The sequence below is a fragment of the Colossoma macropomum genome, unplaced genomic scaffold (assembly GCF_904425465.1).
Source record: "Colossoma macropomum unplaced genomic scaffold, Colossoma_macropomum, whole genome shotgun sequence".
NCBI lineage: Eukaryota > Metazoa > Chordata > Actinopteri > Characiformes > Serrasalmidae > Colossoma > Colossoma macropomum.
The window spans coordinates 16,241,799-16,254,649 of NW_023494804.1; the positions used below are offsets into that span (position 1 = coordinate 16,241,799).

General features: G+C 39.8%; 1 protein-coding gene across 1 annotated transcript in view; it reads left to right on the plus strand.

The window, feature by feature from the left end:
* LOC118825225 (docking protein 3) overlaps positions 1–12,851 on the plus strand; it is a 35,248-nt gene that overhangs the window by 10,059 nt on the left and 12,338 nt on the right. The window contains exons 2-3 of the mRNA XM_036595806.1: positions 4,297–4,593; positions 5,530–5,644. Of these exons, the coding sequence (XP_036451699.1) occupies positions 4,297–4,593; positions 5,530–5,644 (412 nt within the window). The remainder of the gene's footprint in view (positions 1–4,296; positions 4,594–5,529; positions 5,645–12,851) is intronic.

Consider the following 12,851-nt stretch of genomic DNA (forward strand, 5'->3'; position numbering starts at 1 on the left):
TAGCTCGACAGTGAATGCAGTTAACATAAGCTATCTTCAAGCTAACATTGAACAACTCCATCAAACACAGATACGCAGCTACTCAGTTTTGTGATCATGATGGTGTTTGAAGGTGTAGTTGATGGTAGAACATTGCTGACCCTTCAAGTGAATAATCATGACTCTAGTGATTTGTTTGCTTTTACCTCCTGTTACCTCCTGTATTTAAGGTTATTATAGATGTCTGGATATGTTACTGTGGGCAATAATGCATAATTGTGACTCAAAGATAACTTATCAGTTTGGTGCCGATCAACACTACTGATCAAACCCAGAGGAAGGAAATGCTTTGAATTAGATCTTCTCTTAGTCTCCTGTACTTAGATTTAAGCCATTTTCTCCTGTTTCTGAAATTCGGCTGCTGAGAAATAAATAAACCTCAGATTTTCTCACTTTGATCAAAATATCATCACACATACTGATTAACTCTTTATTGTCTGTCTCGACTCAGCCCAGTCTGAGCTGAGTAATATTTCCATAAGAAACATGTAAGATCTCATTGTTTTTTTTATACAGCTCTGTTCTAGATCACAGAACTCTCTCAGCACTCCATCAGTGTAGAAGAAGAACTACTAGAAATACTTTTCTCATTCATCACCAGAACTTCTCACAGTAAAACGCTGATGTTAATCTCCTCTTTTCTTCTGAGGAGGGTTTAGGTCAGGGGTCACAACCCAAATGTTAAGAACAGCTATTTTGTCCTTTCAACAAAAATTAACATTTAATGTCCATTTTATTGAGTAATATTTTTACCATCTTGGCTGTAAATATGTCTCAGTGTGTGCTAATGTACTAGTACAGACTAAAATATAATATAAACAAAAACACAGACTTACTTTGCTCTGCTTTGAGCTTTAGCTCAGCTATAGCTGCTTTTCTTGTAAAAATGTCTCTCACTGTTTGACTTTTTACGAGGCTGAATTCAGCTCCTCATTCGCCAGCTTCTTGTTCTAATTTTCCCGTTCCACCTTAAACGATGCCTAAGGCGCCAGGATATAACTGCTGCACATTTAAGGTGGAATGGGAAAATTCAAACAAGAAGCTGCGAATGAGACTTCAGCTTAGAAACTTTTTAGTGTTTGACAGTTTCTTGTTGCTGATTAAACGTATCAGGAAACCAGCTGGAGTGATTATAAATGCAAATAAGTCCAGTTGTCTCCAAATTATTGATGTTCGTCTTAAATCTCTCTCTATGCCTTCTCGTTAGCTACTAGCTAGACTACCACGTTGCTATGGTGACCAGCAGTCTGCACGCCAACCTTCAGGGTTAAAGGGTGAATTAGCAGTTCTACATTAACTCCAGCGTTTAAGACCATTTATTGTTAAAACTGTGTTAGAACGATCAGCAGAGCTTTATTTTACTGCAAAGGAGTAAAATACCTAAAAATCTAATTCTGCTGTGGAGCAGCAACAGGGCAGTGAAAGAGTCGCATGTTGCTGACTGCTGGTTTAGAAGAAATAACTCAGATCTCAGTGATTCTTCATTAACACAATACATTTTGTCATCTGTTTCTGACCGTTTCTTGCTAGCTTGATTTGGAAGCCATAGCCAGCACTGACCGCTCAAACACATAACTTGTCAACAATAAGGCCGCAGGACGCTTCTTTCAGGTTTTGCGAATGCTATCTGTAGGCTAATAAAAAGCTTACCTCTGTCTTTGTACAAAATCGTAAAGACATCAGCGATCATTCAGCACTTAATGGATACTGGAGTGTTTTTATCCCTTCACTTGGAGAAAAGAAGCAATGTGTCTGGATAACCAGGCACTTTGCTAACTTTAGCGTTTAGCTTGTTGTCCTCTTCTTGTGGCAAGTCATTTCTGCATTCGCCCGCTAACATAAAAAAACAAAGCAATAAAGCAAAACAGCCCCAAAAAACTACCCTGGAGCACTTTTGGTTTTTTAAAAGGACCTTCTACTTTCAAGATATATTAGCCAGGTGGTCTTCTCCAACAGTTGCAGGGAAAAAAGTGTCCTAAGTCTGAATTTTAGCTGCATAACTTCGTAGTTAATGTTTATCAGCAATTCTTTCGTCATTACAAATCACAGCAACTACTTTTAATACTGATAATAGTAATAGTAGACAAATACATAACGCATAGTGTTTAATGAATTATATTACTATTTTAAATGATTATTATTATTATTATTATTATTATTATTTATTGTAATCTTATATTTGACAGTAGTACTCTTATTTTGAAAGCATTGCTAATGCAAGTAAAGTGGCAAAGTGGAGTGATTAAATCTGTGTTTCTTAGTGGATTGGTTTAATAATTCTATTCATCCTTTAATCCTGACACGCTGTATCTCCCGCTGTGTTCTCAATTAATCTACCCGTCAGATGGAAATATTTAGCCACAGAAAAAAAAAATATATTTGTGGGTCGGATTTGGGGACAAGCTGTATATATGTGATGGGTCATATGAAGCTGTAGTTTGACCCAGATTTAGAGAGCACTGTGGCCTTTTTATCTTTTTGAGACCTCAGCATAGCCAAAACACCATTTCCACCACATAACAACACATACAAACTCAAATATGGCATATATTCATTTCTATTTTATTCAAACCATTGGTTAAAGAAGAACATCTATATGCTTTGAGATTGCATGATCCATACAAGGTCTTCTCAGGATGTTTGACTTTTTATCAGTTTTGCAGTTGTCAGTGGTCAGTTTGTGATCATAGGACTGCTGCCCACAGGACTGGGTAGTTTTGGTTGGCTGACCATCCTGAATGTCTCACATAGTTCACAATCTATCCATTTCCACCCTAAAGCAGCTCATCCCTGCAGGTTATGGACAACATATTACTGTTGTCTGCACAAAACCTCATATCTCCAAAATGAGAGCTTTACAGGAGAAGGAAAAAACCTTCAGTACTTTTAATGTAAGTCAATGGAACCAGACCTTTTTGATCCATTCATCATGACATTTACACACAATGTAAAGGGCAACAAGTATTTTCAAAATATGTCAAAAACTGAAAAATAACAAAAATGGAGATACAAGGTTTTGTCCCAACAATTAACAAAACAGCAGAATAAACAAAACAGTTTGAACCTGGATTGGGCTTCTTTACACCTGATCCATTAAAATGTGCCTGGACATCCCTAAATTTAAAACCTTGATGCAAAAAATAAGACCTTTTCAGACATTTTGTGGCCTTAACCCTCCTTGGTGACACTTTGACCCCATGCAACGTTTAACTTCTCTAAATAAATGATTGATATTATTTATTTCTTTGCTTCATATTGAATGACCTTTCCTACTTTAATGAGGACAACTAGATAATAAATGAACATAATGATATGTTTTCAATATCCTGTACACATCATCAGTGTTACCTGCCTGGGTAAGCACCCTACACTATACCAATAAGAGTCCTTGGCCTACCTGTACATGATCAAATTGTAAGTTGCTTTTGACCCCAAAGACATGTATGTTACACACCTAACCTAACCACACCTGTAACACGCCTATCCTAACAGAGCCACACCTGTAACATAACTAACCTAACATAACCACACCTGTAACACACCTAACCTAACACCTAACATAACCACATCTGTAACATATCTAAGCTAACATATCCACGCCTGTTACACACCTAACCTAACATAACTACACTTGTAACACACCTAACCTTACATAATCACACCTGTAACACACCTAACCTAAAATAACCACACCTGTAACATATGTAACCTAACACAACCGCACCTGTAACATATCTAATCTAAGATATCCATGCTTGTTACACACCTAACCTAACATAACCACACCTCTAACACAACTATCCTAACATAACCACACCTGTAACATACCTAACTTAACATAGCCACACCTGTAACATACCTATCCTAACATCACCACACCTGTAACACACCTATCCTAACATAGCCACACCTGTAAAACACCTCACCTAGCATAACCACACCTGTAACATACCTATCCTAACATAACCACACGTGTAACACACCTCACCTAAAAGCACACCTGTAATGAACATAACCTAACCTAACACCACTGAACCACTGATAGTTCACACCACATGTGGACATAAATCCAACCTGAACTTTGATATTTCCCAGAGGTTTAAATTGCTGGGGTCAAACTGACCCCATGGATAAAAGATGTTAGTAAATTTAAGGGTTACATTTTCAGGTCTATTTTAGTGTGTAAGGACTTGCAGGAGCACTGATATGATTATGGAAGTTTTCGATTTCTCTGTTCTCCCCCTGTTCTGTATGCAGAAGTGGAAGAAGGTGTGGTGTGTGCTGCTGGCTGACAGCATGAACAGCGTGGCCCGGCTGGTGCTCTACGAGTTCAGGCAGGTGTCGGTGAAGGAAGACCATGGTGGGAAGAAGACCGAGACTAAAAAGGTGATCCTGCTGCGGGACTGCATTCAGATCACAGAGAGCAAGAGCGGGGAGTGTCCGAAAAACTGTAGCACCTTCCAGCTGGAAACCACCAACAAACTGTACACGTTTGCTGCGAACGAGCCAGACGTCCAAAGCTGGATCACGGAGCTGTGCAAGCTGGCTTTCCCAGTAAGTCCACTCACAGCACACAGCACATTATACAGGCAGTCATGAGTCAAACGGGGGGCAGGGGGTGACAGTCTCTCTCCACTTTTTGTAATGATGGGGGATGGTTGTTGAAAAGGTACGTAGTTTAGTTGCGAAAGAGCCGCCGGATTTCAATTATTATATATCTGTCAATTACAGTTTAAATCTCTAATTAAGGCCAAAACAGATTGTTGCTTTACTATACTATGATTGTTGATCAGACTGCTATACATGCTTGAGTAAATAAGTGACCAAATAATTTAAGAAAAGTCCACATGCTTTACATACTAAAACATGAAAAAGAAATGTTTTCTGCCTGTCGGAAACCATGAGGTGTAATTGTGTGAATCATCTGAGCCATTGGAACCATTGGAACAATCGTACAGAAAATGCTGAGAATTTTCCTTAGATGGTGTTTTGTTCTCTGGGAAACCCACAGCAGAGACAGTGGGTTTTGATACAGTTTGATGATACTTTACAGTACAATATGTTAAGCTGTGTTGTTACACCTCTACAATTTACTACAAACTGCCATTTAAATGACATCAAATCAGAATTAGCCAGTAAACAGGTCCACTCAGATTGTGTTCTGACCAGCTGTAGATATTTAGAAAAAGAAAAAAGGTACTGATGTCTATCAGCTTGTATTTAAGATTTTCAGTTATTGTACTAAGCACAAAAAACATAGCACTTATTGTCCATAGCAATCGATCATATGCTTTAGATGCAGAAGACAGAGACTGTATTGAAGAACGGTTAATCATCAGCTACATGATTACACTCTGACTCACCAAATATAGATTGGGAAGCTTCATAACAGAGATGCCTTGTATAAACTCTAGATGGCTGTCCAGACCTTCAGAATTCCAGAGTCTGGAATGGTCGTAAGCTGTTGTGTTTTTTCTTGGCCTGTTTCAGTTGAACCAAGCTGAGAGCAGATTAGCCGGGCAGGGCAGTGTCCTTCATCCTCCTGTGAGAGATCACTCGGCCGTGGAGATGAAGGAAAACTCTCTCTATGAGACCGCCGCCAGCGGTAAGACCACCACTGTTTACACTCACACTCACACATAAGCCATATATCCCTCCTGCGGGACTCTCACACACTCACACTCTCACACAGACATCTGCAGTGGAAACAGAGTCGTACCCACAGGCGGTGATTTGTGTCTTGATTGCAGGTTCTATTTCATTCTTACTGGCCAATTGAAGCACATATTCATTATACGGCTGCTGTGCCTCATGTTGTTTCAACAAAGTCATCAAGTGAAATAACACAGGCAGTAACATATATGAGTCATACTTATGTTATGTTCCCAGGGCCCTATATTTCCAGGTACCTATGGTTTCAAGTTCCTGTATTCACAGGGGCCTGTGTATTCAGGGTCCTATAATGCCAGGGCCCTATATTCCCAGGGTCCTATGGTCCCAGAATCCTATATTCCCAGGGTCCTATGTGTCCAGGGTCCTTTATTCCCAGGGCCCTATATTCCCAGGGGCCTGTCTTCCCAAGGTTGTATGTTTCCAGGGCCCTATATTACCAGGTCCCTATGTTTCCAAATGCCTATATTCCAAAAGCCCTATATTGCCATGGTCCTACATTAGCAGGTCCTATATTAACAGTTCCTATATTATGTCATTCAAATTTCTAAGAAATACCAGTGTGTTTAGTACCTTGTGTTGCCTTTGTAATTTTGGAGCACAGGACCCTGGGAACACATTACTCTGGGGAACATATGACCCTTGGAGCATAGAACCCTGGGAACAAAGATTGTACTCTCCTATATTCAAACTCAGCTTGCCTAGCTCTCTGCTCTTCTTGGAGTGACAGTGTGGATTGCTTGTGTGCAGCTCAGTGTGACTGCTGGAGCTTAAAGACTGTATCTTGTCCTCCACAGACACTGGTTTACTTCAAGTCTTTGTACACTAGTTTGCATATTCACTGTGAACTCGACTGCCAGTTGCTGAAGTAGTACTGTTGCTAGCTGGTTCACTCCTAGTGATCTGAGTAGCACTGTTGCTAACTGGTTTACTACTAGCTAGAAAAACAGCATGGAGCAACATGCCTGGTCACCAGCAAAACCAGCATGTTGCGTTCTGAATACTGAAATGTTGGACCATTTACTGCTAGTTAGTGCACTCTACTCCCAGTTGTCTATAGTCCTTTGCTGGTGTAACAATTCAGAACTTAAAAATGTAAGTTGGGAGAACATTTGACTAAAATAAGTCAACTCAAAAAATCTGTGAATTTACCTCATAATTTAAGCTGATCTGACCTCATTTCTGCTTAAATAAGAATGTTTCCAGACAAATGGGCTGCTCTATGCTAACTGCTATACTCAGTCTGGGTTATGAGGCATAATATAGACTTCATTGCTGACTTTTATCAGACACATCACTCATTTGTGTGGTTCAGTGACAGGGCTAAAGGGCTTTCTCACACTGGCTGGTGAGGTCTATAAATACTAGGAGCTGACACTGGGGTCAGTCTCTCTGAAGTGTATCTACACCCTGGTTAGTGCTGAAAGGTGTTCTGTGGGTGGACACATGTTTGCTTTGTACTCTCTGTGGGTTCTGCAAAGTCAGTGTGGTCTCTTCTCATGCCTCAGCTTTATTTTCAGAAGCATTTCCGTGTCACATTGTTGGTTTTCGTACCCACAAAGCTTTGCACCACAGCTAGTGGTCAGTAGGAACGAAAGAGAATGCTAGCTATGAATAGAAATGTATATTGAGTTCTGTATAACCAGCGCACAGTCGAATGATGTCACAACTTATCGAAAGCGCTGCTTAGCTGTTAGCTTTGCTTATATCAGCGGTTAACCTTTAGAAGTGTACAGTCACTGTAGTCACCATTCAGCGTGTTTTTTTACACTTCTTCTGAGCACTGTAGTCCACACCCAGGATCGATTCTGGGCTTGATGGGGGAGGGGCTCATTATCGCTGGTTTGCTTTCACACACAAGAATCCCACCTGAACCGTGGATCAATTGCACAACACATATAGAAAAATATATATTCCAAATATATTTACCAAATATATTTTTGCAATGTATGAAAATGGCCAACAATATATTTGTTAAATACAATTTTAAAATGCATTTATTTGCATTATTATTACATTTTTTTCAGTTTTATGTAGTTTTAATAAAGGTTACGGATGTATTTTGCACTGTATTTTGCATTAACCATTGTATGTATTGTGGTAAAACAGCGCTCACACACAATGTATTTCAAATAAACAAGATATCAAATCATAATGGTGCCAGGGTTCAGCTGACCATACCCCAGACCATCAATTTCAGGAGGACCACAGATTGGTTCTTTGTTCCGCTCCTGGGCTCTAAAACAGCTTTCACACTCAACCAATCGTACCAAACTCGCAGAGGAAGTGGCCCTGGGTCCGGAAAACACCTCCAGTGTGAAAACGCCCGTATGCTATTTAAATCTAGTAATGTATTTTACCTACACGATTATCTTAGTTACACGTTCCTTTCACATGCTGGACAATAGATTTGATGTCAAGAATGACAAAAACTGTAAATTATCGCTTGTCAAAACAAGACTGTACATACAACAATACCCTGTCATCAAATTGAAATCATAATAATATACCTACAAAAACAAGCGTGGTATAGATTGAAAGTATACAATTGTTCTCAGGTTAATGTTAGTAATGCATGCTGGCTGTTGGGTAATCAAACTGAAGTAAAAGCCCTAGAAGTATTCAACACTATTATATCCTTCTTCAGGACACACATTCTGTGGGCTCTGTTCTTTCTTCACAGTTCAAGTTGAAAAATATTCAACTTCAATGGAAAAGCTTCATGCATCATGTGTCACTTTCATGTAAGAAAGAGGCTTGGTCAAACTGAACTAGACAGCAAACACAAGGCTGTACAGTTTTAAAGCATTTGCAATTTTAAAAAAAATCGCAACATCAGTGTAGAGTAAGACGCAGGAAAGGCCATGATTCCACCATGAGAAGTTCTCTTTATTAAACACCAGGGCAGAAAGGCACATACAGAAGCACTTCACCCTCAGGGTGACCACCAACACACACTTACTAAACCCACTCAACACAGAACAGCACAATAAACACATACATACACCTTCAGACAAATAAACAACAACATAAACAAGATCTAATTAATTTTTTTGGAATGCATGCGCCTCCCATGAGCCTCCTCGCATGGCCACACCTCATGAGCATCAAGAGGCCAGTGTGGGTAACTACAATATTCAGGTCGAAGATAAATATTAATTCACTGGCGTATGTACTATCCATTACATTAAGGTGTTTACATGCACTCATAATGGGATTTCTGCAGTTCAAATGGTCGTGTAAACAGTACACTCTGATTTCGTAGATGAGAGTAAGGTCTAGAAATCCGATTAAGAAATTTGGTAAAGAGAGCTGGATTTTAGCTCAGTAATCAGATTTCTCAGAGCATGTAAACTCTTACTCTGATTTTTTTCATATTTCTCAGTCTGCGCATGTGTGAAAACAGACTGAGGTACCGGAAATAAGCAATTGGCGTTGGCGAGATGCAGCAAAACACTTTTGGAGTGACGCTGAAACCAACTACATGCTCAACGAAATGAAGGATTTAAATATTCTTTGCCTTCTAGATGATGTATGTTTATATTTTCAGGTAAAGCAGCACAATGTTTCTTTTTTTAAAAAGCCGTTCATGAAGTTTGAGGTTTATGCTACGTATACATCACATGTTCTTCTATGAGTTAGTTGACTTGGAGACCTGGAGTTCCCCATTATCTGATTACATAAGAACATAAAAATGCACTCATTGTTATCACCAGGGTTTGGTTAAAAACCTTGAGAAATAGATGATGAGTGTCTCTTCGCTGGTTGTGGTGTTCAAAGCACTTGCTAACGTTGGCTAATGTTTACATGGGCTGATTAGGAAGGATTAAACCTGGTGGAAATGCAATAAGTGGTAGTTTTTTTACTCTATCTATTAAGAGTGATGTGTGATCACCACACATAAATATCCGCTCCTCTCATTCTCTACTTTGCAAAAGTTGTCACAGGTAGCTTCCTCACTGTTCAGATGCAGATTTTTTGCAGAATACACTCCATCATCTGAATGCAGCCAGACTCTTCCTTTATTTTCAGAAGTTGTTTTCGAGTTGTTTAAACCATGACTATTAGAGTTTGGCCATCATTGGGGCCATAAATGTCAAAACAGGACCAAAAAATGATAAACAAACACTCGTCTATGACAATGCTAATTTCTGCAAGTCCCTCTACTGGATTTCCAATAGTTTGTTAGCACTAAGATAACACTGGTGCACATGAACACTGTATGGATGCTCTGGATTAAACACATATTAACCCTTAAATGGCCATGGCCCACCGGCAGGCCTTGAGTTTTATTACACCCTTATATAACCTAAGAATAGCTCAGCCAGTTTGCACTGAAGTCTCTGTAGTTACTGAATAAAAAGGCTTAGTATGTCAGAGGAGATTTTAAGGGGTTAACATGTATCTGAGCTTGTATGTATCAGTTTTAAAGTGACTCTTTCAGTAAGGAGTTCTGACATAGAGCTGCTGCTGCTGTTTTACATTCCTAACAGCTACCTGAAATCTTACATACAGAGTCAGTGACGTATCTAGAACTTCCAGAGGGCCTAGTGTGACATTAGTGCTAAGCTACAGCTGGTGTACATGAATGTTTAATCAGTTTATGGGGACAAAAACATGAATGGATCACCAATAAGATGTTTAAGACAATGTTTAAGATGTTGCTTTATCCACACATTAAAAATGTAACACTCAGATGTTCAGGAGGAATTCAGAACCACAGCTACATTCATAACTAGCACTCTAGGCTTTTTCACTACTTGTTACCTGTGGTCGTATTTGAATTTGTGCTTTCGCTTCCTTCACCCTGACCTGATCACTTCAGTTCTGCATATGTTCCTAAAAATGAGCAGACATCCTTTTTAATTAAACACAGCATTGATTCATGGTTACCTTCTCACTCTTTCATATACAGTTAAGAAAAAAGAAATCAAAGGGAAACGCTCTGCCACACTTACTGCAGCTATTTGTTTAATGATTTGTTGCTAAGACCATTAAAAGCCGAACGTTGTAAATTTTTTTTGAACAGGAGTTTATACACACACACACACACACACACACACACACACACACACACACATATATATATATATATATATATATATATATACACATATATATATATAGTTGCAGTAGGAACACAACTGTTTTTACAGAATTTGAAAATGCCAGTTACCTTTTATAATGTATTATTTACATACAGCTTTGATCAATCCACTAGAAATGCTCCAAAAGTCCTAAAGTATACACTAAAGTATGTATGGGGCATTTGTATGATCGCACGTCCTGACATGGTATAAAAACAAGCATGGCTGTGTGAGTGTGTTTTAGGGTGGGTTTTTTGAGCTTATTTTAGTCTGTCCTATTGCAAGGACAAACAGCCTGTTTTTTTGACTCAGAACCTCAGGCCTGAGACGAAATGACCATTCAGGCCACAGGTGGTCGACCCTGATTCCATTACAGTCCGTTGGAGAGGCCGAGTGTCCTCAGCTGTGTGTGTTCAGACGCAACAGCGCCATCTCTAATGAAACCAAGTAGCAGAGGGACATAGACTCACCCACAACCAGTGAAAGAGAGAGAGAGAGAGAGAGAGAGAGAGAGGGAGAGACAGACTGAGAGAGAGGACAAGAGAAGAAAGAAAGATAGAGAGAGCGAGGAGACAGAGAGAGAGAGCGAGTGAGATAGAGAGAGAGGGGAAAGAAAGAGAGAGAGATAGGACCAAGGGAGACAAACAGCGAGAGAGAGAGAGAGAGAGAGAGAGAGAGAGAGAGAGAGAGAGAGAGAGGAACAAGGGAGACAGACAGTGAGAGAGGGAGAGACAGAGTGACAGAGAGAGAAGAAAGAGAAATAGGAACAAGGGAGAGGAGTAAGGGAGATGGAGAAAGAGACAGGGAGAGAAACAGACAGACAGAGAGAGATAAATCTGAAAGGGAGAAATAGAGAGAGAGACAGAGAGAAAGAGAGAGACAAAGAGAGAGGGAGCGAGAAGGAGAGACAGAAAGAGAAATAGCAAGGGCGACATAGAGTAAGAGACAGACAGACAAAAAGAGAGAGAGAAAGGGAGAGAGAAAATGAGAGAGAGAGACAGAAAGAGAAAGAGGACCAAGGGAGAAAAAGAGAGAGAAAAGAAAAAAAACAGGAGAGAGAAAGAGAGAGAGGAAGAGACAAAAATGAGAGAGAATTAAGAAGACGTTTCGGAGAAGAGCGCGTGAGAAGAATGAGACACATTTTATTCTGAGCGACTCATCGTTTCTCTTTCTCTGTCACTTCATTCATCCCCCCGGTCAGACAGCGCTAGTCGAACACCATCTAACACATCACCTCAGAGAGCTGATCCTCTCACTGACGGAAAAAGAATAAAAGACGTGAAAAGGAAGAGAAGCATCCTCAGCCTGAAAGGCTATTAGAGCATTCAGAGCGTGTGGTGTTTGTACGGCTCTGCAAGGCCATTTCTGAGTGAAAACATTCAGCTAAACAGCAGCCACTGCACAAACTGTGCTGTCCTTGAACAGGAGCCCAAACTAAACCATCTTTTATTCTGCCACTGAACTCTCCACTGCTGGAGCTGAGTGGAGGCGAACGCTGTCAACATCTGTCGCTTCGTTTTGCTGCATAATCAAAATGTTTAATGTTTTTAGCTTTGTTATTGTACTTTAGTCCATGTTTATATACAACAGCATGTCATAGCTCTGCTAAAAAAACATAGAAACCATTAAGTGTTTCTGTTGGATCCTGATGGTTTTGTTATGTGTTTTGACTTTTTTAATGGTTTCATATCACATTGTAAAGGATCCTAATGGTTTAACAGGTGACCACCGGCTGATTCTAAATGAATTTGATGGTTTCCTAATGGGATCTGAAGGTGTTCTACAGAAAGCTAGTGATGACTGTGGGATGCAGTTAGCACCATACTAACCTGGTGCACATAAGCTTCCATTGCTAATCAGCTACATTAGCCTTGTAGCTTCAGCGCTAAACCTAAAGAAGCAAACCAAACATGCCCTGGCTGATCGACTGCATTTCAAAAAGGGTGGAGATTTTTTTGCCGAACTGTTGCTTCAACACAGTTTGAAGCAGAAATGATACTTTAAAGACCTGAAACAGGTTAAATGTTTTTGTCACAAAGCTTTTTAAGGCTAAAA